At 41.4% G+C, this 27,845-nt stretch overlaps 1 protein-coding gene across 50 annotated transcripts in view; it reads right to left on the reverse strand.

Moving 5' to 3' along the window:
• SORBS1 (sorbin and SH3 domain containing 1) overlaps positions 1-27,845 on the reverse strand; it is a 243,112-nt gene that overhangs the window by 52,048 nt on the left and 163,219 nt on the right. For 21 of the 50 annotated variants that reach the window (XM_053582805.1, XM_053582798.1, XM_053582830.1 and 18 more), the window contains 8 exons: positions 26,454-26,528; positions 26,063-26,125; positions 15,666-15,713; positions 15,414-15,543; positions 13,007-13,121; positions 7,402-7,485; positions 3,509-3,574; positions 2,852-2,953 (listed from right to left, as the gene is read on the reverse strand). In XM_053582805.1, coding sequence (XP_053438780.1) covers positions 2,852-2,953; positions 3,509-3,574; positions 7,402-7,485; positions 13,007-13,121; positions 15,414-15,543; positions 15,666-15,713; positions 26,063-26,125; positions 26,454-26,528 — 683 coding nt within the window. The remainder of the gene's footprint in view (positions 1-2,851; positions 2,954-3,508; positions 3,575-7,401; positions 7,486-13,006; positions 13,122-15,413; positions 15,544-15,665; positions 15,714-26,062; positions 26,126-26,453; positions 26,529-27,845) is intronic. The other 29 variants (XM_053582817.1, XM_053582806.1, XM_053582829.1 and 26 more) reach the window with 7 other exon arrangements.

Consider the following 27,845-nt stretch of genomic DNA (forward strand, 5'->3'; position numbering starts at 1 on the left):
AGCTCCTCCCAAGCAATGACACTAATCTTCCTAAAGCACTTTCTGAATCACATCACTGGTCTGAGGGCAAACCCAGTCACATTCTGTCATATTTTCTGGGCTTCTACAATCCAGGGTCAATCTTCTTTCTCAAATCTACCTCCCACTGGTCCCACCCTCGATTTCCTACTCCAGCTGAACTCCTCTTTTTCCTGAACAACTTAAACACGTGTACTTCTGTGATGCTTCCTCCATCCTCCTACTTTCCTCATGCACCTCCAGTCCATCCCCTCTTGCAGATCCTGGCTAAGTGCTCCGAGAAGCCTTCTCTGACTTTCCACATTACTTCTCTCTCTCCTGGTGCTCTGAGCCTGTGCCATCCATTCAGCTTCGAGCATGCATTGCTGTGCACTGCTGGAGGTCTTTTATTCATGAGTGCGACTAAACTGTCAAGTTCCAGAAGGCAAGGCCACTTTTTTGTACCAATTTAGAACCTCCTGCAGCACGTGTCATACACACTCGGGACGAACAGGCACCAGTTAACTGAATGGATGTGCAGAGGACTCACTAATGTGCAATGTGCAGGATGCTTCTCTGTGCCCACCCTGACCAGCTCTGTCTGCAGGGAGGCTGCAGTTAGTTCAGTGGTTCTCAAGTTGCCTCCTATCTACATGGATTATAGGAGGGCTCTTATTATTATTATTATTTGCAATTTTGGACTGAGGCCGGGTTTGGACCTCCACCTCTGGTATATGGGGCCGGCGCCCTACTCCTTTGAGCCACAGGGGCCACCCCAGAGCTCTCTTATTATTTTGTGCTATCTTGAACTACTATCTCAGACTTCCCATCCTGAATCCCAGCCAATTTTAGAACACAGCTATAGCCACCATGTTCACTCTAGAACTAGCTGTTTCCTACGTTGGACCTTCAACCTCACAGTCGCTATTCCTGGTTCCACTGCCCACCCAGGTTGGAACTCAGCCCCTTAAGTCCACCCTGTCACCTATCCACCTAAATCAGTGGTTCTCAACCTTCCTAATGCCGTGACCCTTTAATACAGTTCCTCATGTTATGGTGACCCCCACACTTGAGGAACGGTGTCTTGGTTCCTAAGACCATCGGAAATATGTGTTTTCTGATGCTCTTAGGTGACCCCTGTGAAAGGGGAAAGGGTCATTCCATCCCCAAAGGGGTCATGACCCACAGGTTGAGAACCGCTGGCCTAAATAGTGAGCATATGACTTGCCTCTTGTATCCCCTTAAAGGAGAGTCTGGGCCCGCCCCTCGGCCTGCCAGCTCCCTCGAACCTACTGCCTCTCCCTGGGCTCCCAATCGTGCCTCCCCTGAGGCAGGACACAGCCCAACATCCTAGCCTGCAGCTGCTGTGCTTCTGACTCTCCCACCCTTGCCCTCTTGGCTGTTGCCCACTCCTTTGGTCTCTTTTCCCCTTCCCTGGTTTGAATTTCCAACTCTCACATGACGTTTCATACAACTCAACCAGGCTGGTGGTCTGAGTCTCCTTGCCTTGGTTCTGCGTAAGGGTGGCACGTTTCCACTTTTCCTGCCACGTCGGTGGACCTTCCTAGTCTTTCAGCAGTGTCCACACTCCTTTTTTTATTTTTTTTTCTAAAGATATCCTTTTTTTCTTATAAAAATCTCTTTTGTCAGGGAACCTTAGGGATAGTTCTGCCAACATGTGATTTCATTTTTTTTAAGGAGAAAAAGGTGGCTTGGTGCCCGTAGCACAGTGGTTATGGTGCCGGCCACATGTACTTCGGTGGCAGGTTGGAACCCAGCCCAGGCCAGCTAGACAACAATGACAATTGCAACAAAAAAGATAGCCAGGCATTGTGGTGGGCACCTGTAGTCTCAGCTACTTGGGAGGCTGAGGCAAGAAAATCACGTAAGCCCAAGAATTAGAGGTTGCTGTGAGCTGTGATGCCATGGCACTCTATCAAAGGTGACATAGTGAGACTCTGTCTCAAAAAAAAAAAAAAAAACCAGAGAGAAAAAGTCTCAGTCCTGTCACCCAGGCTGGAATGTAATGGTGCAATCATAGTTCACTATAACCTCTAAATCCTGGGCTCAAGTGATCCTTCCACCTTAGCCTCCCAAAGGGTTAGGACACAGCAGTGAGCCACTATGTCCGGCCCACACTTGTTTTTTTCCTTCCCTTGTAAATCCAATTATTGTCTGTTTATGGAAGGATTATATATGTGTGTGTGTCTCTCTCTTTCTCCACATACCCTTTAGTAAACCACATTTTGACATAACTTTCTTCAAAAATATCAACACAGGCTCGGTTTCAAACACTTGCTCGTATACAGGCTGTCTGACCCGGGGAGAGCATTTTTTCACTGAGAACTTTCTGACCTTTAAGATGACAAACACTACTACTCTGACAGCACCATGCACAAAAGAAGCACCCAAATCATAGCTGCTGTGCTCCTAAAATTGATCTCTGAGGTTGGTATCTCCCAAGGCTGCAAAGACAAGGAGATGGCCAAAAATGGCTGTCTGAAAATTCAGAGGATATACACAGTGGTGAAGGAAGGGAATTTAACAGGGCTGTGCCTTGACAGCTGAGAAAGAGAAAAGGTAGGGAGAGTAGTTTAAATCACCAGCCATTCTGTCTATAAAGAATCCCCTTTCAGGAAGATGCCAAGCTCAAAAGAAATCCAAGCAAAAATTAACTTGGGTTGGGGATTAGGGATTGAGAAAGCAATCTAAAACAGGAGTCAGAAAGCCATGCAGATTAAAATAACCAGCATAACCGTCCGTCACCTCAACTATACCAAAAATTACAGAACAAAGAAGGACACAAAGCAGAGCTTGGAAAGGAACTGATGGCATGAGAAAAACTAGGAAATACCTGTGGTAGGTTTGCACTGGATGCTTTATTAAGCGTCTCCATTTTTTCTAAATCTGCCTCTAACTCTGTTTGGCAGAGGTTGAGATCTTTGTCTAGATTAGTCTGGTTCAAGAAAGAAAAGATGGGAAAGAAAGTTTTAGTTTAGAGGAAAGGGAGAATGAATGAAAGATTAAGTTTGAAAAAAATGATCTTTTTAGTGTTATACTTTCATAAAGGCCAAGATGCTATGACTAAAACATAAGAGCTCACCAGAAATTAGTTAAAGACATGAAAACAGAGAACATAACATTATGTTTATAAAATAGAAACCCTAAAGTAATCAGCTTCAAAAATCTATGTTACTTGCTAAACAGCACTACAAATATCACCAGAACCTACCTTTAAGGAAATACCTATTTCCTCTCTTTTCAGATTATGGTGACTGTGATAAATGCTATATGTCAGAAGAATAAGTTATTGCTTAGAAAACCTTTATACATTAGTATATATCTCAGAGACTGTTAAATAGTTTTATCACCAAGCCAAAAAAAAAATGTTATCACCAAATTAAAAAAAAAAGTGACTTCAGAAAACAAAACAAACCCACAACACACTCACACCAACCAAGGCTAGAGAGCACACACACACAGTTCAACAGAGGAGGCACAGCGGAATTACCTTTCTATCCTCTCTAGGAAGGATAGAGCAGTCTCCAGGAGTATAATCCCATATCTTTTTGGGAGGCTGACGGGAAGCAGAGGAGGAAATGAAGAAATGAGCATAAAGACATCAAGACAAACATGGAGACTGGCTCAAACAAAGAGGGGGCACACTAGGAGAACCGTATCAACACAGAAAAGTGAACTCAAAAGCAAAGGGAGGGGGCACTCTGCCTATGGACGCAGGCTACCTGCCCCTAGGGGGAGCTCTAAGGAATTGGGAGCTGCGACCCTTACCTACGAAGTTTGTTTCTATGTCTATATCTCAAGAACAAATCATTAAAAAAAGAAGAAAAAAAAGAAAAAAAGCATTAGCACAATTTGAACAAAAGCAGAAACTTTAAAATTCCTTATTTTTTTTAAATTGATATTGACATAGAGAGTCTGTACTTTTGAGGCAGACTTCCCCTACTGTAATAGGTTTGGCCAGGGGAAAGCTAAACTAGAACGTGCACTCTATGGCTTGTGGCAATGAAATGCATGCACAAAATGGGTGTTAGATAATGAACCAGACAATTTTATACAACTGGTTTTAAAATCTTTTACAGTCCAACTACACTTTGATAATACTGCCAGGGATGGAGACATACCTTCTATCCTCCTTAAAAAACAGAGTTTAAACTCAGAATTTAGATAGTGGACTACAGCATTATTTTCATTTTCTCTGCTAATACTTCATGTTAGAATTAGAGCTGCATTCCTTAGATAGAAATCTTCCAGAAGATTCTTGAAGGTTTAATGAGGGAGGATTTCACAGGATAGGACATTCAGAAGTTAGAAGGCATTTCTAACTCTTGAACCTCTGTCCTACCAAGTGGACCTTCTTGTGCTGCCTATCTAGAATTGAATTTTCCTCTATGACGATCTCTGGCATGATGAGAAACACGGGATTATTGATAGTTCCTAAAATTTTATGCAAATTTCATTATATCCAATTCTTTGGAAGCATCCCACTTGGTTTACTCCGTGAAGTTTTGACCTGAGTTTATACACAGAAAAGAGAAGAAAAAGCTGACACTCAGGCTCTTTGTAATAAATCTGCAAATAAAAAAATGTGATTCCAAGGTGTGTTCACCACTGATGCCAACAGGTTAGTACTGTCATCTCTGGACATGTATACTCTGCAGTTTGTAAAGTGAGTGGAATTAGAAATGATCATTCAAGTACTCTATACAATTGGATTGCTCATCTGGGGAAGTAAACTTTTTACAGTCACTTGCGATACCTCTATTCATTTCTTTCTTACTGCAACAACAAAAAAAGACAGTGTTTACAAATTAAATTGGTTTTAAGCAATCCTCTCCTGAATGGTTCCTTGAACCACTTGATGTTCTATTATGACTTGCTGGAGTTAAAAGGCATTACAGTAAGGAACTTGCTAAAACTTCAGTTCATTTTGGGTGGCATTAAACGGTGCTATTCATTTGAAACAGCTCAGCAGGAATTGAGGAAGAAAGGAGAGGGGGAATGTCTAGTGTCAAAGTTCTGGCAGGCTTTACTTCGGAGAAGTGCTCCTGAGTTGATGTGGAAAAAAAAAAAAAGCAGTAATAATGATCCACATCATTGGGTAAGAATTTTAATATCATTCTGCTTCTGAATGGCTGTTTTTCCAAAACAACTTCCAAGGTTTACATTGCTTACTCTTTTGTGGCAGCGTAGTTGGAATAGGAAGACAATAAAAAAAAAAAAAATTCTCCCTACCACAACCTCTTCCCAAACTCTGTGAGTTCAACCAGATAATAACTGCACCCTTAGGATGTTTTAGGCTATAAGGAACTATAAATCTCAGTGCTGTTCCTGAGGACACGGGCATGGATTAAGTCATTTTGGCATGTATTCAAAAGCATTATCTTTTAAAATAAGACCTGCACAAAAAAGAGCAGTCCCATCAGAAGGACTCTCAGGTCTGCGCGAGGAACACATGTGGCTTCAGAGAAAATGCCATTTTGAAAAAGCATTTTTAAGTCTTTAAATAATTAAGAGGGAGTTAGAGCAATGGGTAAGGTTACAAATGATAAAAGGCCCTAATATAAAAATGGACTGTGTTCTCGACAGCTGTTTTAAGTAGTTGTGTGGGACTCAGACCGGAGTACTCAGTAGAAAGTGAGTCAATCTATCAAGCCACTCACAGAGCCTATTTAATGTATGCTGAGCCTGAAATACTATCTATAAAAAATTACTTGCAATGATACATTTAGTAAAACAAGTCAATCACAATTAAGCAGAAAAAAAAATTATCCCATAATATTTCCTAAAAGCTAATGTTCAGATAAAATTAGTTATCTATTTGCAGATGAGGTGGCCAGCAATCTGTGGTTCTGAAAGGGACTTCAACAATCAATAGCAAGGAGTCTATTAAAATATAATTTAAAACTAATAGTCTTTGCTTTCCTTGATGGAGTATGGCATTATTGTCACATATACCAATCATGGCTTTTTTGTGTAAGCCTGTAGAAAAACTAAATATACACATATCAGATGTTGTGTGTGTGTGTGTGTGTGTGAGAGAGACAGAGAGAGAGAGAGAGAAAACGAGAGTGGAACAGATTTTTAAGAAAAAGAACAAGAAAAGTATTAGAATACTGTTAAATATTTGCATGTGGAAAAGAGATAGACTTAATTGATGTCTGAAAGGCAAAGAGCAGAGAAATAAAGGAGAGAAGGGAGAAGACATGAGGTGTGCCCCAAAACTTTGGGGAGGGGACAAGAGAGGTGGGGGTAGCTTTGGCTGAATGTACCCTCTTCATGGTTCACTAGGTGGCACTGTTCATTTGAAATAGCTCAGCAGACAGAGAGGACCAAGTAGGCTGTTTCCTAGTCTGGTGCTCCTAGCATAAAAGATGCCTGAATTTTCCAACAAAGCTCAGCATTGCTAAATCAAATTAGCAATTCTGGAGCACCAGATTAACTTCCTTATGTCTTCATCTTAATGAAAAATAGATATCATGGAATTTAACGTTTTACTGAACTATATTCCTGTCTGCAAATAAAACTATCATCCTAAACCACAGTAATTCAAAAGCTGAATTCAGTGCTTAAAGTCTCAAACAAATATCTAATAGAATGTTTTTATAACTTAACTCTTCCACCTGTAAATTCTTTTGCAGTTGTAATAATTAAGCTTTAAGCAGCCAGAGTTTTAAAGTCGATTTTTGGTCATCTCCCGTGGAAGGATGAGCTCGAGTCTCTCTTCCATTTGACATTCCTTTTGGTGCAGGCCTAAGACTATCCTCCTTGAAGTGCCAAAAGTCACTTCAGAGATATCATGGGGAAGATTAGGCTGAATGCTAAATATGCCGGAATCACTAATTCCCACCTCAAATTTTGGGAATTTTTATCCTAAGTCATACAATTCATTCCCTAAAAGTCACTATAATGGGGTTGCATTTGTAGGTCATATTTGCAGAGAGAATCCGTAAGGGGTGACCACTTCCCTTGCATTTGTGCTTTTTAAAATGCTATTTAAATCAGTGATAATGCTGGTCTCCTCAGCATGCAATGCACTTTCCTGCTTATTTTTAGTATGTCAAAGCAGTGAACCAATAACCAAAATAATGCCATTGATAAGGCATGTGGTATTTATTGTTACCAGCAGGAGGTCCAAAGACAAGAAATGATTATTTAGTATCTCTCTGGGATAGTCTGTCAAGATATTCCAGAGCTCGCTTCCTTTCTTGGCTAAGCAAGCAAAGGAAAGTTTATAGGTTGTAGTGAGACTATCCTACTATAAACCATATACGACTTTTCCTTACCTTCCAAATTCCTTACAAATAGATCTTAGTCTTTAGCAGCAACAATGCAGCAATAGCATTATTTTAAAAGGTGTATAACCACTGAAGCTATTAAACTTACCGGTTTCCCAAACTCCAATTCCGAAAAGAATTTATACCAAGGTTCATTCTTTAAATCTATCTCTTCTGGGCTTATATCCCGACTCTATAGGGGTTGGTGATAGGGAAATGGAAGAAAGAGAAGGATAACATTATGCAAAGATTACATAGGAACAGGCCAGTAGAGATGCAGTGGTTTCCAGGTATATTCAGCAACTGCTTTCAGTAACAGCAATCATCTGTTTTTACTGATATGAGCAAAAACAGGAGAGAGAGGATGGGTTTATAAAAAACAAAGGAACTGAGGCAGGTAGCAGTGAGTGAATCAATCTCAGGCTTAAGGCAGAGGCAAAGGACTGCAGATGGAGAACTCTGTGCCATACTGCTGCCCTCCACAACAAGTCTGAATGTGGGCACAACAGCATTCCTTAATAATTTTCAGTACTATGAAAGAAATTAAAGCCCTTATTTCCTTGTTACAAAGAACTATTAGTTACAAGCAAATAACCTGTTGAGCACAACAAACATTTAGCCATCTATGCCAGTTGAGTAGAGCAAACAGTTTTTATAAGCTAGTATAGTTTTAGTACTTATTTGCAAGGCTGCCTTAAGGTCTTCAAAATAAAATGTAAATATTGACACTTTATAAAAGCCAATTGGTTAATACTGCATCTTTAATGGCACATGAATAGGTGAGAAACCATGTCCCATACACAGTAAAAGTGAAAGAGGATATAAATAAAAGCAGAAGACACAGTGAAAAAACATTTTAAACAAGTATCCATGGGGGAGGGTGAATACAGACAGAATATACTTCATGTTAAAGACCTGGGAAAAAAGAAAGTGAGGGAAAAGCTGGACAAGACAGGTAACAGAACAGGGATGAAAAAAACTCGTGGATTGTTATAAAAATAAGTTAGATTTCTCACTCTATATAACTCTATGAGGCATCACATGGGATGATAGTCTGATTTCATGGGATATAATATTTAATCAAATATGTATAAAGTTGTGGTACCTTACTGTATGGAATAATATGTATTTCTGATTAGATGGAAAAGGAATGCCTGGAAAGCAAATCAGGTTTTCCCCTTAATAATTGTAGCTATGTTTACATCAGACAATAGTATGTGAGGTTCATGGTTTAATTAAATTCTTATAGGTATGTGTTTCAAAAAACTTTGATAATCACAAAAAAGAGAAAGAGATTTTTCTACAGTTAATTCAAAACATAAAATGTACACATTTTCTATTGAGATTGAAACACACAAGAAGCTTCACTACTTCCAGGCTTTAACACTTGAGCAAGCAACGTCTCCTGCACAAGTCTGTAATGCAGTCCTTGTAAGTCTTTCTTCATGCAGTTAACAGCCCCCCCGCAGCCCCTCTGCAGTAGAAATGCCTGCAAACTGTCTTGGTGACCTTTAGCAACCCCTTCTTCTAAGACCAGCGGTTCTCAACCTGTGGGTCGCGACCCACAGGAACTGTATTAAAGAGTCGCGGCATTAGGAAGGTTGAGAACCACTGTGCTAAGACCCTTAGAAGAATCTTTACCATTACCTTCACTTTTGCTAGGTAGAGAAAGATACAGATACATGGCAGAGAATCTTTCTTTAACTGAAATTAAGCAATGAGGAAATCAGGGGGAAATATGTATAGAAACACAAGGTCTGTCCTCTTGCATCCAGATAAAACCTTCTCCAGTGGTCTTTAGAGAATCAGGGCTTAAATCTTGAAGGCGAAGGCTTTTTCTCACTACTACAAATGGATTCTGTATTTACTCAGTGAAATGAGGCACACTACCCAGACGATGCAACTATTCAGGAGTGACACTTTAGATACTGGGACATTCTAGATCCTAATATGATGGAGTTTTATGAAACCTGTTTCATGTTTATTATTTTTACAAAGGCTATTTATAAATGGCTCTCTGAGAATAGGTTAGGCTGCCTTTTTTTTTTTTTTTTTTAATAAAATGTACCAGCTCTTTTGGAAAATTGCCTGAAAGTTTTGGCACTCACAGTCCTGAAAGAATTAACCCATTTTATTCCCAAAGATTGTCTGCAGATTGTTTTATTATAGAGGTTAATGCTGTGCCAAGAATAGAATCAGGAAGTATGTCAAACAGTGTGGGTCCAGAGCAGCAGACCTCAGTCCTTTGAGCTGCCCAGAAATAAAGGTTAAAAGGTGATAGCACATAGCACTAACATCTGTGTTTGATTTTGCCCTGTATAACTCAGTTGTACATCCAATTATGGAACAGACCAATAGAAAACATCTTTCTGGGTGCAGAGCAGGAACTCTGTCCTGGCAGGCAGAACAAATCCCATCATGCCAGGTGAAGTGCTTTGGTACTGCCAGCTATTCTCCAAGCTCAAAGAAAATTCTTGGGAAAGGCAGGTAACTTGCCGGGAAAATGCCTGCTTCTCCGCATAGATGGTTTTGCTGCTTGAACGACAGCCAGCACCAGATTCAAATCTCAATTAGATCATCTGAATGTGGTATTTTTCTGTGCAGTATTTTATAGCTGTCATAGTTCTTGTACCCGTATTATTACACTCGGTTCCCTTACTCAGGGCTTCAGTGAGGTTAGTGGGCCAGGCATTTCTATACACAGGTGAAAAGAATGAGGTTCAGAAAGGTTAAGTGATTTGGCCGAAGACAGCGGGCACAACTAGAACTGACCCAGAATTCTGATGTTCTAACTCCTAGTCCAGTGTCTTTACACTATACATATTCCATTTTTTCATGCTCCAAATGAGAGGGGGCTGACCCACCAAGATTGCTGGCTAAGTAACCAATATGAGAAGCCAGGGAAGAAACTCAAAACAATAGTGGATTAAGAAACCAACCTAGGTAAATGCCCTTCTTGTATACTTCCAAATAAATACCATGTCTTTAATTACTATTTTATTTTTATTTTTTTAAAGAGTTTATATTTATTTATTTTTTTGTTGTTGTTGCAGTTTGGCCAGGGCCAGGGCTTGAACCCACCACCCTCGGCATACGGGGCGGGAGCCCTACTCCCTGAGCCACAGGCACCGCCCCCTTCAATTACTATTTTAGGATCTGTCCTTCCTATTATACACTGATGGGAGTAGGAACCTTACAATCTAACCCAGAGCTTGGTGCCTAGTATTCTAGTGTACATTTGTTGAATTGAAGCTGAAGTTCTGTAAAGGACTTTAGAGGAAAAGGAAAAAAGCCTGAAAAGGGCCTTTTTTGAGAAGGCAGGGATTGACCAATAGCTCCCCAGTTTCAAGGCCAGAAGAAAAGAAAATAGACTCCTACTCTGATAAAAAGGGCCAAGTAGGTATGGAGACCTTCACATGGGTCTGCCAAGCAGGTGACTACATCACCAAGGCTGTGCATGTTCTGTAGGGAAAGCTGAAGCAGCACAGTGTTTCTCTCACTGTTTGGAATGGTCTGGGTGAGCTCCGGGGGCAGGAGGAGCTCCAGGGCAACCCTTCCTGCTAACAAGATGCCACAACTGAAATTGCCAGAGTTAAACAGACATAACTACCCCAAATGGAAAAAAAAAAAAAATTCCCCCCAAATGAGGTAGCACCTATCTGAGAGCAAATTTAGATTCGACATTTGTCATTAGCTAGTATACTTACCCACAGTTAACAACAAAAGTGTGTGTGGGTAGGGCAGTGCTCGAATTCTGGCAAACCAGATACTGGATACCAAAAGGCAAGATCCACACACATCCCAACTTTTCTGCTCATGTAATAAGCATAGTAGGGAAAAAAAAATCAAATATAAAGGACTAATTCAACTAGTGTGAAAGATAGGGTCAAATGCTTAAGATTTGTCTGAAATTTCTCTCTAAAATTAAAAACTTCTATCTGGAAGAACAGAGCTAAATGGGGTGAAAGGCACTGCATTAAGCTATTAATGGTTACATTCCTCCCCAGCCTGCCTTTGGTGTTTAACCCCGTTAATGGATTAAGCCTAAGGTGTGGAGCTACAGAGAGATTCCTGGAGAGCATCACCCAGTGGTGCTTTGCAGTCCCTGTGTATGCTAGCACACCACCACACCCCAACAGCATCCCTGTGGACACCATGTGTTACTTTTCAGCATATGTAAAAACAATATAAATGATCCCAAGAACTATGGCATGGAAGATTCTCATCATTATTGTGGCACCCATGAGAAAAACTAAACTATGCTGTTATTTTTTCCTAGTTGTAAAGAGTGGTTAAATTACTAGGAATCAAGGAAGAAACAAAGAAGAAATTAAGAAAATGAGCAAGACTTCTCCTAGAATCGTCTATAAATGGTAATTCTGCCAAAACAAAACACCCAAATTCCTCAAGAGTCCCCAAAATCAAGTAAAAGTATCAATTTTATGGTGGGTCCCAGGATCATTATTAAAGTTTTAGGAATATACCTGAAGAGAATGACTTTCTTTCTAGGAACACCTGGGTGAAAGGTTACCTTCCTTGTTTATTATGTACGTGGTACCTTTCAACAGGCAGAGAACTTTGACTGAAAGGGGGACCCAGAGGCAAAATTCTTTGTTCCTCTCTGAACTCTCTGCTTGAAATAACTGTGATGCACAGTAAACGTCAAGGAATGACAAGTCTGAAAGTATTTCTGTGACCTGTTGACCTTTCTTTCTAATTAAAATTATTTATCTCACTGTGCCTTTAAAAATGTCACATTTTCATTTCAGTAGAAGTCAAATTGATTCTTCCTTTAAAACATGTAGAGCAGAAGAGGCACAGGGAACATAATTTAAGGCTATATTTCAAAGGCCAGCTTGTTCTGCACATGCTACGGTAGCAGCATTTTAATAGAAACCAATTTCTAGCATAATAATTCCATCCCGCTATCATGCTGTAGAACTGCAATGTTATGGATCTTCAGAGAACCCCTTTAGCCAGGACACAATTCTGAACCAGCTTTTTCTAACATAAAGTATGATTGGCAAATATGAAACTAATCGGATTGCAAAAATTCTTCCTGTTTCACAGAGAGGGACACTTTCTCAGGGTAGTCTGTTATGCCCATACAGGCCTTCTTCCCCACTCTTAAGGGCTTGAAGATGTGAACTTGTGTAGGGAACCATAAGCCAGACTGAATACGAAAGTAGTCCTCAACATTGTAATTGTCAAAAAAGGTAGACCTAAAAGACATTTTCTAACAGCCTGGGTTGTTTTTTCTAAGTCATAACATCCTGTTATATTTAGCTTTTAAAGATATACTAGTAACTTCTACAATATTTACACATGTTCAAATGAGTCACTAAAAAAAAAAACAAAACCTGGAGTCCAGTTCAATTAACCATACCCTGACAATCAAAATTAACAGACAATCAAAAAAGACAGCAGCAAAAAATCAAACTTTATGTTAGTGGAAAAATTAATATTAGTTAAAACCATGCACAAAAAAAGCAACAGAGCCACAATCAGAGGATTCTTTAAAAACGGACTCTCAGGACTTATTTTATGAACACCTGCAAAAATGAAAAGGGGAAAAATACTTCATTTTTTCATTGTCTTCTAAAAAAAGCAAGTCTATCTCAAGGGGAAAAGAGTATAGTCCAATTGTCTGCATTATGCTTTCTGGATTAAGAAACAGGCAGGGTGAGACCAAAGAACTTTAATGTGCACATTACCATCTTTTCGTTGGTCAGAACAGAAGACTTGCCCGGCTGATACTCATAAATGCTTTTGGGCTCTGCACGGTATTTTCTCGTATCCACTTTCTTATCTGGGGGCTCCCAGTCGTTTCTGTAGAAAAAAAATAAAAATCCTATTAGAGCTATTTTCATGAAAATTGGCATTACCTTCTGACACAGTCTGACTATTGTTGGCTATAGTCTCATCAAGGAATTTTTTATATCCAAAGCATAAAATCAGAGTGAATAATTTAGTTGTGCTGAAAAATTTAGGATTAAATGAGATAGAGCCTATAAATCACTGAGCAGAGCACTAAGCCCATCGGCACCACTCAGTAAAGGTCACTGTTATTACATGTATAATAGTATTCTTCCCTATTCCACAACCCACTCCACTACCCACCAATCTCAGCCTTTGGCACAGATACTTAATCTGGCATCCAGCAATGTATTTCAGAGGATACATGAATCCTTGGAAATTATACAATTGTGCATTTTTCTTTTTTTATTTTCTTTTTTAATTATTTTCTTTATTTATTTTGAGATAAAGTCTCACTATGTCACCCTCGGTAGCGTGCCATAGTGTCACAGCTCACAGCAACCTCCAACTCTTGGTCTTAAGTGACTCTCTTGCCTCAGCCTCCCAAGTAGCTGGGACTACAGGTGTCTGCCACAAAGCCTGGCTATTTTGTTTTTGTTGTTGTTGCAGTTGTCATTGTTCTTTAGCTGGTCTGGGCCAGGTTCGAACCTGCCAGCCTTGGTATATGTGGCTGGCACTGTAACCACTGTGCTATGGGTGTCAATCTTTTTTGTTTGTTTGTTTTTTCAAGATAGGGTCTCACTCTGTTGCCCAGGCTAGAGTGCAGCGACACAATCATAGCTCACATAGCTCAGCCTCAAACTCCTGGGTTCAAGCAATCCTCCTTCCTCTGCTTCCTGAGTAGTTAGACTATAGACACGCGCTACCGCAACAAGCTAATTTTTTTTTTGTAAAGATATGGTCTTGCTATGTTGCCCAGGCTGCTCTCAAAATACTGGCCTCAAGCAAAGTGCTTGCCTTGACCTCCCAAAGTGCTGGAATTACAGCCATGAGCCACAATACTCTGCCCTCTTTTCAATTTTTTTCTCCATGTGCCTTATGATTGCATTTAGTTTTTCATGTAAGCCATAAACTTCTTAAAGACTGAGATAATAATTTACATATATGTATATTCTTCCATAACAAGAATAATAGTTTAATCAGCATAGAATGCACCTATAAATGCACACAGCTTTCCTTTCTTTTTTGTAGAGACAGAATCTTACTTTATTGCCCTTGGTAGAGTGCGGTGGCGTCACACAGCTCACAGCAACCTCCAACTCCTAGGCTTAGACGATTCTCTTGCCTCAGCCTCCCGGATAGCTGGGACCTACAGGCACCTGCCATAACACCCAGCTATTTTTTTGTTGCAGTTCGGGGTGGGGAAGGGCGGGTTTAAACCACCACCCTCGGTATATGGGGCCAGTGCCCTACCTACAGTGCCACAGGCGCCACCCACACAGCTTTCCTTTCAAATAATTTAATTATTAAATTCCTCAGGTAAACGCCATTTAAGCATGTGTGATGTTTTTAAAACAGCCATTTCATTTTTTTGTCTATGAAGATGGAAAAGGTATAGAGTTATGAAACTGGACGTGTATTTATGGGAAAAACAAATAATTTTGTTTGGTCAGAGCCTTTTGGGTGTTGAGAAGTGGGGGAAGTTGGGGCTGGAAAATGATGGAACACTTGTTCAAACAGCCTAAGAAGTTTGCTCCATAAGGCATTTTTAGAGATTAAAAACTCCAGAAAAAGAAAATTGTATTAGAGATGACTAATGTTGCTATTACAACAAGTCTCAGTAATACATGTTGCATGATTAAATGGACATTAAAAATATGTTCATTTTAAAATTACAGTCTTTGCTGTATGTGAACACAGTATGCACACAGAATATGAAAACAGGACAAATCATGCAGTTAAGATTGGTGATACTCTTAACAAGTTGTGTAAGCCCATCCTACGTGCCAGGCACTACTAGGAATGCTGTATGTATTCTCATTTTATTCTTGCAGTATCTCCATAGAGGAGTTGTGCCATTTTTATCCTCATTTTACAGGTGAGACTCAGAAAGAGTAAGTCACCACTAACAGGTGACAGAGCAGGGACTCAAATTCCACACTGTTAAGAAAGGAGGCTCCTAGAGTGCAGTGACACAATCATAGCTCACATAGCTCAGCCTCAAACTCCTGGGTTCAAGCAATCCTCCTCCCTCTGCCTCCTGAGTAGTTAGACTATAGACATGCGCTACCGCACCAAGCTAATTTTTGAACACTGAACACTGACCAGGCCTTGGCTGGTAACAGGGGACAAGGGTGCACTTACCTTTCTGGGCTGGACTTCAGTGAGGAAGAACGGGCTGGGAGGGGGAGTGTGGCTGACCTCTTAACTACCTTCTCACCATCAATGCAGCTCATCTCACTTTTTGAACGAGGCACAGAAAGGGGAGATTTTGCTGCAGAAATACAATTCATACAAACAAGTCCAAACTGATGAAAACTGAAAACAAGATGGTATCTACCCTGATCTACCACCTTCCCTTCCTCCCCCACAACCAGGAAATTAGAAGCTACTTACTGTCTTCAGAAAAAGAGTATCGAGGAGAGTACAGATCTGAATCATCATCTATTGAACAAAACAAAACACAGTGAGGAGAAATCTGGCTCAGGTAGGAGAAGCCAGCTGCACATGCTCCCCTTCATAGTTGGGCACCAGCATCCAGCCCCACCAGGGAACCCAGTGGAGAGAGGAGGAGGCAAGCGCTGGAAACTACGCCACAGCAGATCGCATTTGAGAAGAGCAAGGTTCACAGCATCTACTCAACCACCCCTGCAGTCTTGGCAGGACGTTCACAACACCTGCTAGATGACTGTTGCCTGACACCAAGAAATGCATGAGGACAAATAGCCAAAGGCCACTCAAGAGACTCTTCCCCCACCAAAGCTGGAATGCAGGGTCCATGTCTGGCTGAGAAAGACCCCTGGCTGCCCCTGATCTAGCCCACTGGGTCCCACAGAGTCTTGAGAGCCCTTTTCCCAGGACATGTGGAATGCTCCTGGGTGGGAAGAAGAGGTCCGGGGGTGTGTTCCAGCTCCCCACCTCAGCTTTGAGCTGTTTTATATGTTAAGCTTCCATACACAACATCATTAACAGAAGTTCTGCAGCTAAAAAGAGTTTGAGAAAACCTCCATAGAAATTTGTTTTGATTCCACCACAGCCTGTTCCCCGAGTAGATTTCTTTCCTTGGAATACAACATACCCACAGCTGTTATGGTTGTACCATAACAGCAAAGGCACTGCCTGGGCAAGCATCTAAATTGTGACTCCAGAACAAATCAAACTCACATCCCCATGAGTTTCTGTGGAGGGTGAAGGCTCTCTATGAGCTTGACACACAGTCCTAAATAAGCTGAACACTGGGGTTCTGAAACTTGAAGAAGCAGGAGAAGATCTGAAGCCCTCATGGAAGTGGCTGTATTTTCTGAACTAAAACTCAAGACCATAGGCATGCTTATGGGAACAGACTTCTAAAGTTGAACTGTCCTGAAAATCCAGGTCAGTCACCATATCTATGATGATCCCTCCAAAGTGATACTCCAAAAAGATTCTGAAATAGCCTTTTCCATTTTCTTTCTTTCTGTATCACTCTACCCAGTCTCACTTTGTCACCCTGAGAAGAGTGTCGTGGCATCATAGCTCACAGCAACCTCAAACTCTTGGGCTTAGACGATACTCTTGCCTTATCCTCCCAAGTAGCTGGGACTATAGGTGCCCATCACAATGCCCACCTACTTTTTCTATTTTTAGTAGAGATGGGGTCTTACTCTTGCTCAGGCTGGTCTTGACCTCCTCAGTCAGGCAAACCACTTGCCACTGCCTCCCAGAGTGTTAGGATTACAGGCGTGAGCCATTGCACCTGGCTCAGTTTCTAATATCTTGCTAATCTGAACTCAAAATTCACGTAAATGGAATGAAGACCCAATTCTTTCTCTTAAAATCCATAATAGCTTTACCAAAGCACATGAACTAATCTTTGAAGACGAGGCAAAGAATCCAATATAATATGTTAATAACTAATTGTTATTTGAGCCCTAGTTTCTATCTACACAAATTATTTTAAGTTTCAGACCACAAAAGGCCAGAATATTTTATGAAATGTAACCATAACTACCATTGCTATTATTTTGAGCAAAGCATTATTCAGACAACCCCTTTTTGTCCCCTCCCCTCTTTTCCCATTTTTGTCTGTTCCAAGTCTCCCTTGACATAGGGACAGGCACTGGGTACCTATGTACCTTCCTCCTCCTTCCCTTTCTTTCATTTTTATGGATAAGAATTAATCAACACCAAGATTGAATAAGGCTTGAGGTTCTTCTACCACCATAGCCACGTCTTTCAGTATTATAAATTGAGCATGTAAGTTTAACTTCTGAAAATAGGGCAGAAGAAGGAGTTAAAATGGGATCCAGAAATAGGTTTTCTGAAAGACAGTTTGGAAGAATTATGTGTCACTAGTTTTGCATTTGCTTCTTTTTTTTTTTTTTTTTTGAGACAGAGTCTCACTATGTTACTCTCGGTAAAATACCACGGCATCACAGCTCACAGCAATCTCCAACTCTTGGGCTTACGCGATTCTCTTGCCCCAGCCTCCCAAGTAGCTGGGACTACAGGCGCCTGACACGATACCCAGCTATTTTTTTGTTGTTGTTGTCATTGTTGTTTGGCAGGCCTGGGCCGGGTTTGAACCCACCAGCTCCGGTGTATGTGGCTGGCACCCAAGCCGCTGAGCTATGGGTACTGAGCCTGCTTTTTTCTCATTTTTTAAACAGAACTTCTGATTATTGTACTGATAAAAATGCCAAGATGTCAAAGAAATGTAAAAATCAGCTACAGAGATTTGATTAGAAAAAATGGTGCCTATCCTAAATGAAAAGTTAGCTTAGGCAAAAACTGATATATACACTGCATAAAATGCACCTTAGCATTTCAGCTCAAAACCCTGTACCTCTCTGAATCATGGAGAAATTGCAGCCTATCTGTAGATGATGAAGTGAATGTTAATTTCTAACTATTACCTGGTTCATGAGGTGAGATGCAAAGTTTTTGCAGGAGGTTGGAAGGTTGGGTAAAGGAGGATTTAAATATTCAAAAAAAAAATTTTTTTTTGAGCCTCAGCTCTAGAAAAAAATGTTTCTCCCTAGAGCTTTCTAATGTGAAATTCTAGAAGGTTTATTAGAAGAAAACAAGAAATAATTCTTATGAAAAGGGGGATAAAAATAGCACTACTTAGAAAGTTTAACAATTTAGGTACATTGAAAAAGGGAGGAGAAAGTAGGAAAGTTGGGGGTACAGGCAACAGAGAAGTCTGAATGACTGAATGCCCATGAGGCTCCTTTCTTTTTTGCTATAGATGGAAAAGAAATCTCACCCACCCACTCTAGACCAACAAAGGGCAGCGGTGTCTCTGAGAAGAAGTATCCCATTTCTCATACAGTGTCCATGGTGTTTGGCATGTGGATTTCAATTTATGGACTTTTTTTTTTTCCAGTTTTTGGCCAGGGCTGGGTTTGAACCCTCCACCTCCGGCTGGGACTACAGGTGCCTGCCACAATGCTCAGCTAATATTTCTATTTTAAGTAGAGATGGGGTCTCACTCCTGGCCACAATGCTCAGCTAAGTTTTTTATTTTAAGTACAGATGGGGTCTTGCTCTTGCTCAGGCTGGTCTTTAACTCCTGACCTCAATCAAGTGATTATCCAGGCTAGGCCTCTGAAAGTGCTAGAATTAGAGGCATCAGCCACCGCCCCAGTTTTAATTTATGGATGTTTAAGAGGGCAAACTAACATGTAGATTCATCTGAACAACTTTAGCAATTAGGACAAGTTCTAGGGATTTATAATTTGTTCTTTTAACTTTTAATGCTTGTCTTACAAATCTAAATGGAAGTAAATTTTGTTAGTTATGAATAAAAATAGTAATAGTAATTCTCATTATAAAGTACCTAATAATATAGCTGGTGATTTACTAATATCATTTCACTTATAAATTCCAGGAATATCTCATTTTATAGACAAAGAAACAAAAGCCCAAGCAGGTTAAGAAAATGTGCCCTTGGCTGCAGAGTGAGAAAGAGACAAAGCAGGAATGGACTCAGGTTCTTTCTGACTCCACTTCCCTGTGTCACTTCAGCCCTGTGACAGGGATGACTGCTGTGTTCCAGCTTTCACCCCCAGCTTCATCTGCCCAATCCTAGGACAGCTAAAATATTGTGGCTATTCCATTATCATTTTCATTAGAGAAGAAGCAGAGAAAGTCTTGAAACTCATGTACTGTGCTGCTGGGCAGGCCACTTCCTCGCTCCTGAAGCCTTTGCTCTATTTTTCCGCATCACCCCACCCTGGGTTGACACTTAAGCAAGTGTTCTGAGTTACCCTACCACATTTCTAGTTTTCCTCCTGCTGGTCTCCAAGGAAAAGGGGTGACCCTGAGTCACTCGTGCCACATTTTCCCCTTGTTGTTCCTTGCTACTGCTTCCTGGTAGGCTAAGTCCACACTGGGGAAGATGGGTATGCTCTAGGGAATACCAAGGAATGGGAAAACTGGGTGTGAGAAGCATCCTTCTGCATTTTTATACACTAGAGCTAGCTAAATGCAATGTGTGTATGAGCACACATGCAACCCTAGTTAAGGCACATTAAATGAAGAGTTTTTCCAGTTGTCTATGAACTAGTATCTACCCTCGCTATTTCTCCAAGGGATCTTTAAAATAACACTACAGTGAGACAGCTCTGCAGCGATATTGTGATTTCAGTTCGTGGTGGAACCACACACTAATTGTGCCCCTCAGAACATCAAGTATCAGACATCAATCCTTGGCAGCAACACTCAGAACTTCCCATGCCAGTGATTTCCAGGAAGTGTCAACATTAAGCAGGATTTACACAGGCTGACCAAACTCATTAAGGGCCCTGAAGGCCCCTACTGGGCTCTGATGTTTACATATCAATGATTCTCCATTGGGCTTTTACAACATGTCCTTGGTAACTCATATTGGGGACAGCTACTCCTAAACCTTCCAGGAGCCACATAATTGTCTTTTCAACTATAGTCTCTTTAAATGAGCTTCCAAATGATGATTTATCTTTTTTTTTTTTTAAGAATATATAAAAATCATAAAGAAAACTGGCAAAAGTGTTGGTGAAAATTGTTCTATACAAAAACTATGTGACTGTGGCCAGGACTGGTGACTCACGCCCACAATCCTAACACTCCAGGAGGATGGAGTGGGAGGATCACTTGAGCTCAGGAGTTCAAGGTCAGCCTGAGCAAGAGTGAGACCCCTTTTCTGCTAAAAACAGAAATATTATCTGGGCCTCATGGTGGGCGCCTGTAGTCCCAACCATTCAGGAGGCTGAAGCAGGAGGATTCCTTGAGCCCAAAAGGTTGCTGTGAGATAGGCTGAGACCATGGCACTCTAGCCAGGGTGACTGAGAGAAACACTGTCTCAGAAAAAAAAAAAAAAAAAAAAAAAATTGAAAAAAACAAACAAAAAAATGTGACTGACTAAAATGGAACGGGCAAAAAGCATATTTGCATAACCAATTACCTGTATCAATTAAATTCCACTTTTAAGTATTCCATAGGCCTTAAAACTTAACATGATTTTTCTTTTTTTTTCTTAACATGATTTTTCTTATATTAATGGCTCATTTTTCAAAACAATCTCTTTCTAATAGCTCAGCATGATTCCTTCTCTGGCTTTCTCCGACACACTTAGGGAGAGAAAGGAGAGAAGAGAAGGCATACATACCTCCCATGAACAGAAACCATGAAAGACAGAGGGACACATGCAGAGTTGGGCGCAGAGCCTGGATGAGATGGGACAGGAGGGATAAGCCAGAGGGCCAGGGATGTCAGGACATCCAGGAGGTGTGGGGGAAGGGTCACCAGGCTGTCTAGGTGCTGGTTTAAGAAAATTAAGTTTTAAGGAATGAAAAAAAGACCAGGATAGGGTGTGGAGCAGCTGTAGAAGACATACTCAGAAAACAGAAATAGACTTCTGAGGAAGAGAATGAAGCAGAGCAAGACAAAAGTGAAAGGAGAAAATCTGGGAGGACCAAAGGGCTAGAAAAAGACTCACCGTCCTCAACTCCTGTTGGATTCCTGGTGGAAAAGGAATAACTGCCACTGTATCTTAACTATGCTGCAGCACAAAGACTTTTGCACTTGCTAGGCGGAGCCCTCCTGGGCAGCTCTCCTTAGGAGAGCAAAGGTGATGACTGCATAGCCCCTCCTCTGGGCAGTGCTAGCTGGAGTTTGGGGCAGGAGGCACAGAGCCTGGCCAAGCATCTTCACAACAGAACTGTTTGCTTGAACTTAAGCGAAATAAGGCTATTCTTAGAAATTCTGTAAAACCAGTAGAGTATCATTTTAACTCAACTACAGATGTGCTTGAGAAAATCAGTATTCTTAAATCCTTGCCTTGGTACAATTTCATCTAGGAATGAGGACAAAGAACTTTGACACCAGAGCCTGGGAATGCCTAGAGGTTATGTCCTGGGTCAATCACCAAGAAGTGGCAGCAGCCACCACTGACCTAAAGTGGTGAAAGAAGCATCCGAAAGCAAGGGCAAAAGCTGGCCTCTGAGACTTCACCTTTGGCAACAGCCTCCACCCCAACAGGGTCCACAGACCATGAAGTAACATGCCAGTTACATGGCTTTGCTGCAGATTTGCAGGCATTATTTCAAAGTATCTTCATTGTTCTTTTTCTTTCTTTCTTTTTTTTAGAGACGGAGTATCACTTTGTTGCCCTCAGTAGAGTGCTATGGTGTCGCAGCTCACAGCAACCTCCAGCTCCTAGGCTTAGGCGATTCTCCTGCCTCAGCCTCCCAAGTAGCTGGGACTACAGGCGCTCGTCACAACACCTGGCTATTTTTTTGTTGCAGTTTGGCTGGGGCTGGGTTCGAACTCACCACCCTTGGTATATGGGGCCGGTGCCCTACTCACTGAGCCACAGGCGCCACCCTCTTCATTGTTCTTGACATCACACATGCCAAGTGAGCCAACATCATTCGGGCATATTCAGAATAGAAAGGCTAGCACTTTTTGGAATCTGCACTCCCCACTCCAATTCCATATCCAAATTCCCTAAATTGCATCTGGGCAAGTAGCTTTGTCCCTTTTAGGGCACTGGGAAGGGTGGTGTTCCTCCATTCCCATGGTTCTCCATCTGGCTGTGTGTCACAGTCACTTGGGGAGCTTTCCTATCTACATATCCCCAGACACCTTCCTGGGAGACACCAGCTCAGTGGACTTAAGCAGGACTTGATTGAGAGAGGCTTGATGCCTGGAACAAGGTGCCAGAGAGCCCCTTTGCAAGGGGGACAACAAAGAACACAATAAATCAGGAGAGGAAAAGGAATCAGCACAGCAATGTAGCAGGGTAAGTAAAAGCCTACTTTGAGGGGCCCCACAGGCCTGGGTTTCAACCCTGACTCTGCCACTTACTGTGTAATCTTGCACATTTTACTTAACCTCTCTGCGCCTCAAACTCTTCACTGATAAAAATGAAGATTTACTTCATAGGGTGGCCGGGAAGAGGAAAGTGAGATAAAAATACTGATGCACTCAGTACGGAGCCCTGTATATGGCAAGGGGCTCAGTAAACAGCAGTTGCATAGTCACAGCAGTGATGGTTCCATTATTATTATAAATAGGATTCCACCTATGAGCAGCTAAGGTGCTGACACACCATACCTTAAAACAGGAGGGTGAGGAAGGGGAGACAGCTTGTCCCTCTCACTCCCAGGTCGTGAGACAAAGCAGGATTACATGTAACATCTCTCCTGTCCCACCCAGAATAGTCTCAAAGATTATGAAGTGATTAAAAGTGACTGTTCTTTGTTGGAATTTACAAAGGATTTTTTTTTTTTATAAAAGTACATTTTAAACTTTATTGGTTAAGACATGATAATTCTATTTATATTCTAAAAGTCTGGCCAGAAGTTTGTTTTTTCAATGCAGCTGAGGGGGAGGGAGGAAGGCGGCTGCTAGGCCAGCATAAATAAACTTTCACATAGTCCCTTACTATTTAAGAGACTCAGCTTTGAGATATTTAAAAATACATTTTTTATACTGTATAAACAACTAGAATTTAGACAGCAGCCCTGAGGCTAGGCTTTGATAGGTTTATTACAAATAATTCTAGTTCCAGATTCTGAATTAAAACAAAACAAAATAGCAGCAAAAACAACTTTCTCTCTAGGAGATACACTCTGGAATGATGACTCAGATTTCCCAGTGAAGTTATCTCTTTCTTAACGTACACTAACATCTATGGGTGGAGCCTCCATTAGGTGATCTGTCTTGAACACCTTTCTCTGAAAGGCATACATCTTTCCTATGTTCAGAAGGGTGTGTGGAGCCCAGAGACACCTGACCCAAACATGGGGTTGGTGCAGCACCAAGGACAGGGCTGAGGCGGACCTGCAGGAGCTCACACACAACATCAAAACAATGTTTTAGACCCAGAAATCCAGAGAATCTCTTTAAATTCAAAACACACACATACACAAAATCAAAACCAAAACGCAATGATTCTTTAAGATGATCTGGCTCAAACGTTTCCGTCATTTAAAGCCTTGATCTAAATGAATACATCAATGATCCATGCCTGGATATGTCATCCAGGCAGGAGTGAGGGTGTGAGATGGAAGCTACCCTATTTGTAAAAGATCCCCAGGGAACGAGACTTCTTAGAAACTTGTGTTAAAAGTCTAATCACATTTGTTATAAATGTATGTCCAACCTAATCTTTTGCTTTTTATTCCTTAAGACTATTTCTTCCATTTTGGTCTTTGAAAATGAAAAATGGTAAGGTCTGCTTCTAAATTATATGTGACAACTTGTCATGTCAGCTCTTATGCCTCTAGGAAAAATAGACCCAATTCCCTCTTGTGCTGGATTTCATGTGTACCAAAGAGCAGACACTGTTGTCAGCTGGGGTTGCTAGGTGTGGTGGCTCATGACATGGGAGCTCTGGGAGTGAAGCCATGAAACCCTATCTTCAGACCAACAGCCAGGCTGACACATGGAAGCTATGGGCACTGCTTGCCCCAGGCCAAAGGCAATCTTCTGGTCCCATGGGAGCTCCTGTGCCTCTCTGCAGGACGCCTCTTAGTGGGCCCTCCTCTGCCTGTGTCTGTGGAACGATGTACCTTCAGCACGCTCTGTGCTTGTCAACTTAGCTTAGAAGAGAACTCTACTTTAATGAGTGGGTTAGATTTCAAAGGTCAAATAAAGCACAAATCAAAAGTTGAAATTAGTCAAATTTACCCTCAAAAAGCTTTTCCCTCATCCAACTCAGTCAATTGTTTCTTCTACAAGGTTTTTGGGTAGAATCAGCACCCTAACACAGCAGGCTTATACTCTCCACACCAAACAGACTCTTGTTAGAAATGAGAAGGGCACTGATCAGCATTAAATCATCAGCTTTTAGTTCTGAAAGTCTGGGGTTTTTGTAGGCTTTTCTTTTCATTTCATTCAAAATAGAAAGCATGAAAAGGTTGGAAACCACTGACTAGGGAACATATGAGGAAGACCAAAAATGGACTTTGGTATCTTAACTAATACTGTATCTAATACGCCCATGCGTGTCAACCCATATATGATACATGATCAGCAAGAACCTGGTGAATAATCAATGAGTGACTTTGTCAATGATGAGAAGGGCTGTGAGGGACAGTTTGCCAAGCTGATGAGAGAGCAGAGCAGCACTGAGAGCTACAAAAGAACTCTGGCTCCGTGGTCCAAAGCCTTTATTCATCAACCTTCTCCAGGTGCTACTGAGGATCTATTATATGCCAGCACGGTTTCCTTTGGCCTTCTGGACAGATGCTGTCACAACTGTCCCCCACACTGGACACAGCATACTAAAGTAGAGTTGCCCAATCCATGCCAGATGTGAATTTCTGAGGACAGGGGACATGTCTTATTCACAGCATTATTCTCAGTTCCAAGGAATGGCACACAGAAAGTGCTCAATAGTACTTGAATGAATGAATGAAGTTTGAGCACTCAATATCTCACCCTAGAAGAGCATTTAACACAAGTTCTTCCTCTATACCAGTGGTTCTCAACCTTCCTAAAGCCACGATGTATTTTCATTGTTACAAAGGGGTCATGACCCACAGGTTGAGAACTGCTGCTCTATACCCCATCCACTTTTTCTGGCTCACTCATCCAAAGAACAGATAATTCTTCCTATGAGGATAATTCTCAAGATGTTGCCCTTAACCCACCTTTTAGAAAGTGCTTTGACACCTAGAATTTTTGCCCCCCAAAAGAGTATCTCTTAGATATAAATGTGGCTGTCCTCCCCAGCAGGTGCCAATTCCTACCCAACTCTTTCATGAAATATTTTTCAGGCTGGCCAAAACCCTTATTTTCAAGAGAGAGCCTCTCTCACCATGACTGAATCTTACACCTGGATACCTCTTCAGGAATTCCCTACCAAAAAGAGACACCCTGAGGGCCCATGACAAGAGGGGCCTAGTGATGGGTTAGTTGCAGGAATAAGAACCCAGTAATTTTTTTTCTATTGGGAGCTGGCAGGAGGTAGACCTACCCATCCACCATAATGACTCAGCTTCCTTGAGTCACCACCCAACCATCAGCATTAGATGACCACCCAGATACAAAGCCCTGGGTGGCTGGGTACAGGCAGCTTTGCCCAGAGCCCCACATGTACAAAGTATTATAACTAAGCTATGCTGGTTACTTCATTAGGGAATAGGATTAAAATACCATTTGGTTATTTAGTCAGCCAGGAGTAAGACACCACCACAAAACACAACGTTAGAGAGAAGCAAATGATTGGGAGACAGCCCGCAGCCACAAGGAAAAAACCCCAAGGTGAAAAAGAAAGTAACAGCACCAGTACAAAGAGAGGCACACAGTTTTCCTTTAATTACCTTCAGACTTAGGACTAGGAGTGGATGCAGGAAACTGGTAGGTAGGAGTGTAAGGATTGTCCTCTGTAGCAGAGAAAAGCAGTGGATTTTGAAACTATCCACCATGAAGTGGAGGAACTGACAGATCCTCAATTGACTCTTTCCAATGATCGATTACCTATTTTAGTGTTATTAAAGCACACGGGCATCACACTTGAAAATAGATTAATGAATTAGAAAGGGCTTAGTTATTTTAATATAGCACATCATGCAAATGAGTGAAATAAAATTTTCACCAGCCAAAAACAACTATGAAAACAAAATCTAAAAGCCAAATCTTATGCCTACAATGGAACTATAAGAATTAATTTAAAGCTAGGGCAACAGATAAGACTGTCTAAGTTTATGGTACCTTCAGAAGTTTGCTGGATTTCAGGAAGTTCAGGGAATTTGTACGTAGGGAAATAAGGGTTTTCTTCAGGAGTGTCTAGGCAGAGGAGCAGGTTTAAGAGAGAAAATAGAGGAGAATACAAATGGAGAGAATGAACGAGTAGCTTCTACATACAGTTTAGGTTCCTTGGTGACATGAAAGAAATTCAAATTACTTTTAAAAATCCAGTCCTTTCGCCTGAATTACTGAGACACATCAAACAAGACAGCATCATTACTCTTCACAGACAAGGACCTACATATAAACAGGCACCAATGGGCCAAAAGCATTGAGGACAAAGCTTCACGCTTTCACTTTTTATAGGTAAGAAATATTAAGTATGATAATAAATAGTACATAATAAAAACACAATCCTAAAATAATTTTTTTAACAAAGCTTATGTTGCAGACATTAGAATTGAGGAAAACAAGTGGATTCATAGTTTTTAAAATACCTCTGCCTACCATTAAGGCAGATAGTTCTGTTTAGAGCATGTAATTTAGGTTAATAATTATAATATGAGAAAAGGTGTGGGGGAGAATTACATTATTTTACATGTATGCATACATCTGTGTCTCTGCATGTACGTTTCCAAAGCTAGGTCTGAAGGTGAGAGTCACACATTGTTTAAGGAAATGGACAGCAGCTTTAGGAAGTGATCTGCGGATCAGATCCCATCTAATCACAGAGATATGAGCATTTAGCAATGCCACTGTGACCGAGCTCAGCCACCTAGCCACAGTGGTTTACTCTTGACTCAGAAATGCTAAACACTCAGTCTATAGGGGTGTGCCCAGGTTCATTTCAAATCCACCAGGAATTAATTAACAGTGATGTTAGTAGCATCTACAGCTAATCAGAGACTGGGCTTACTTAGGTGGAACACTGCCCAGACACAAAGATTTCTTTGCTTTCATGTGTCATCCGTACCAGGCGGCCAGACTGGATTTGGGCACAGGGAAGAGCAGGGCGCTCTCTCTGCCCGTAGAAGGGGTGATGCCCTTCCCACAGTACAGCCACATCCCTGCCTCTCAGTGAGCTGGTGGCACAGGTGACAATGGGAACTGGTGGCATCATGACCTGTCCAAGCACTGGCCTGGGGTTCTCCCACCATGGTGGGCCACTGGCTGATAGCTGAGCAGGTCTCTGATTTGAAAGCACTTCTCTTTCAGCCTGAGCAGGCTCTGGTGTGGCAGCTCTTGACTGAATCTCAGGGCTACCTGCTGAGGGCTGGCTCCCAGCTGGGGAAGGTCCCCTTCCATATTAACATAATCTTAGAGGCACACTATGTGTTGTACTTCACAAGGCCAAATGTGTCATTTAGCCTTGAGAATGGTTTTCTTAATTCCTAGCTCAGTGCTTTCTCAATTCAC

The sequence above is a fragment of the Nycticebus coucang genome, chromosome 3, assembly GCF_027406575.1.
Source record: "Nycticebus coucang isolate mNycCou1 chromosome 3, mNycCou1.pri, whole genome shotgun sequence".
Lineage (NCBI taxonomy): Eukaryota > Metazoa > Chordata > Mammalia > Primates > Lorisidae > Nycticebus > Nycticebus coucang.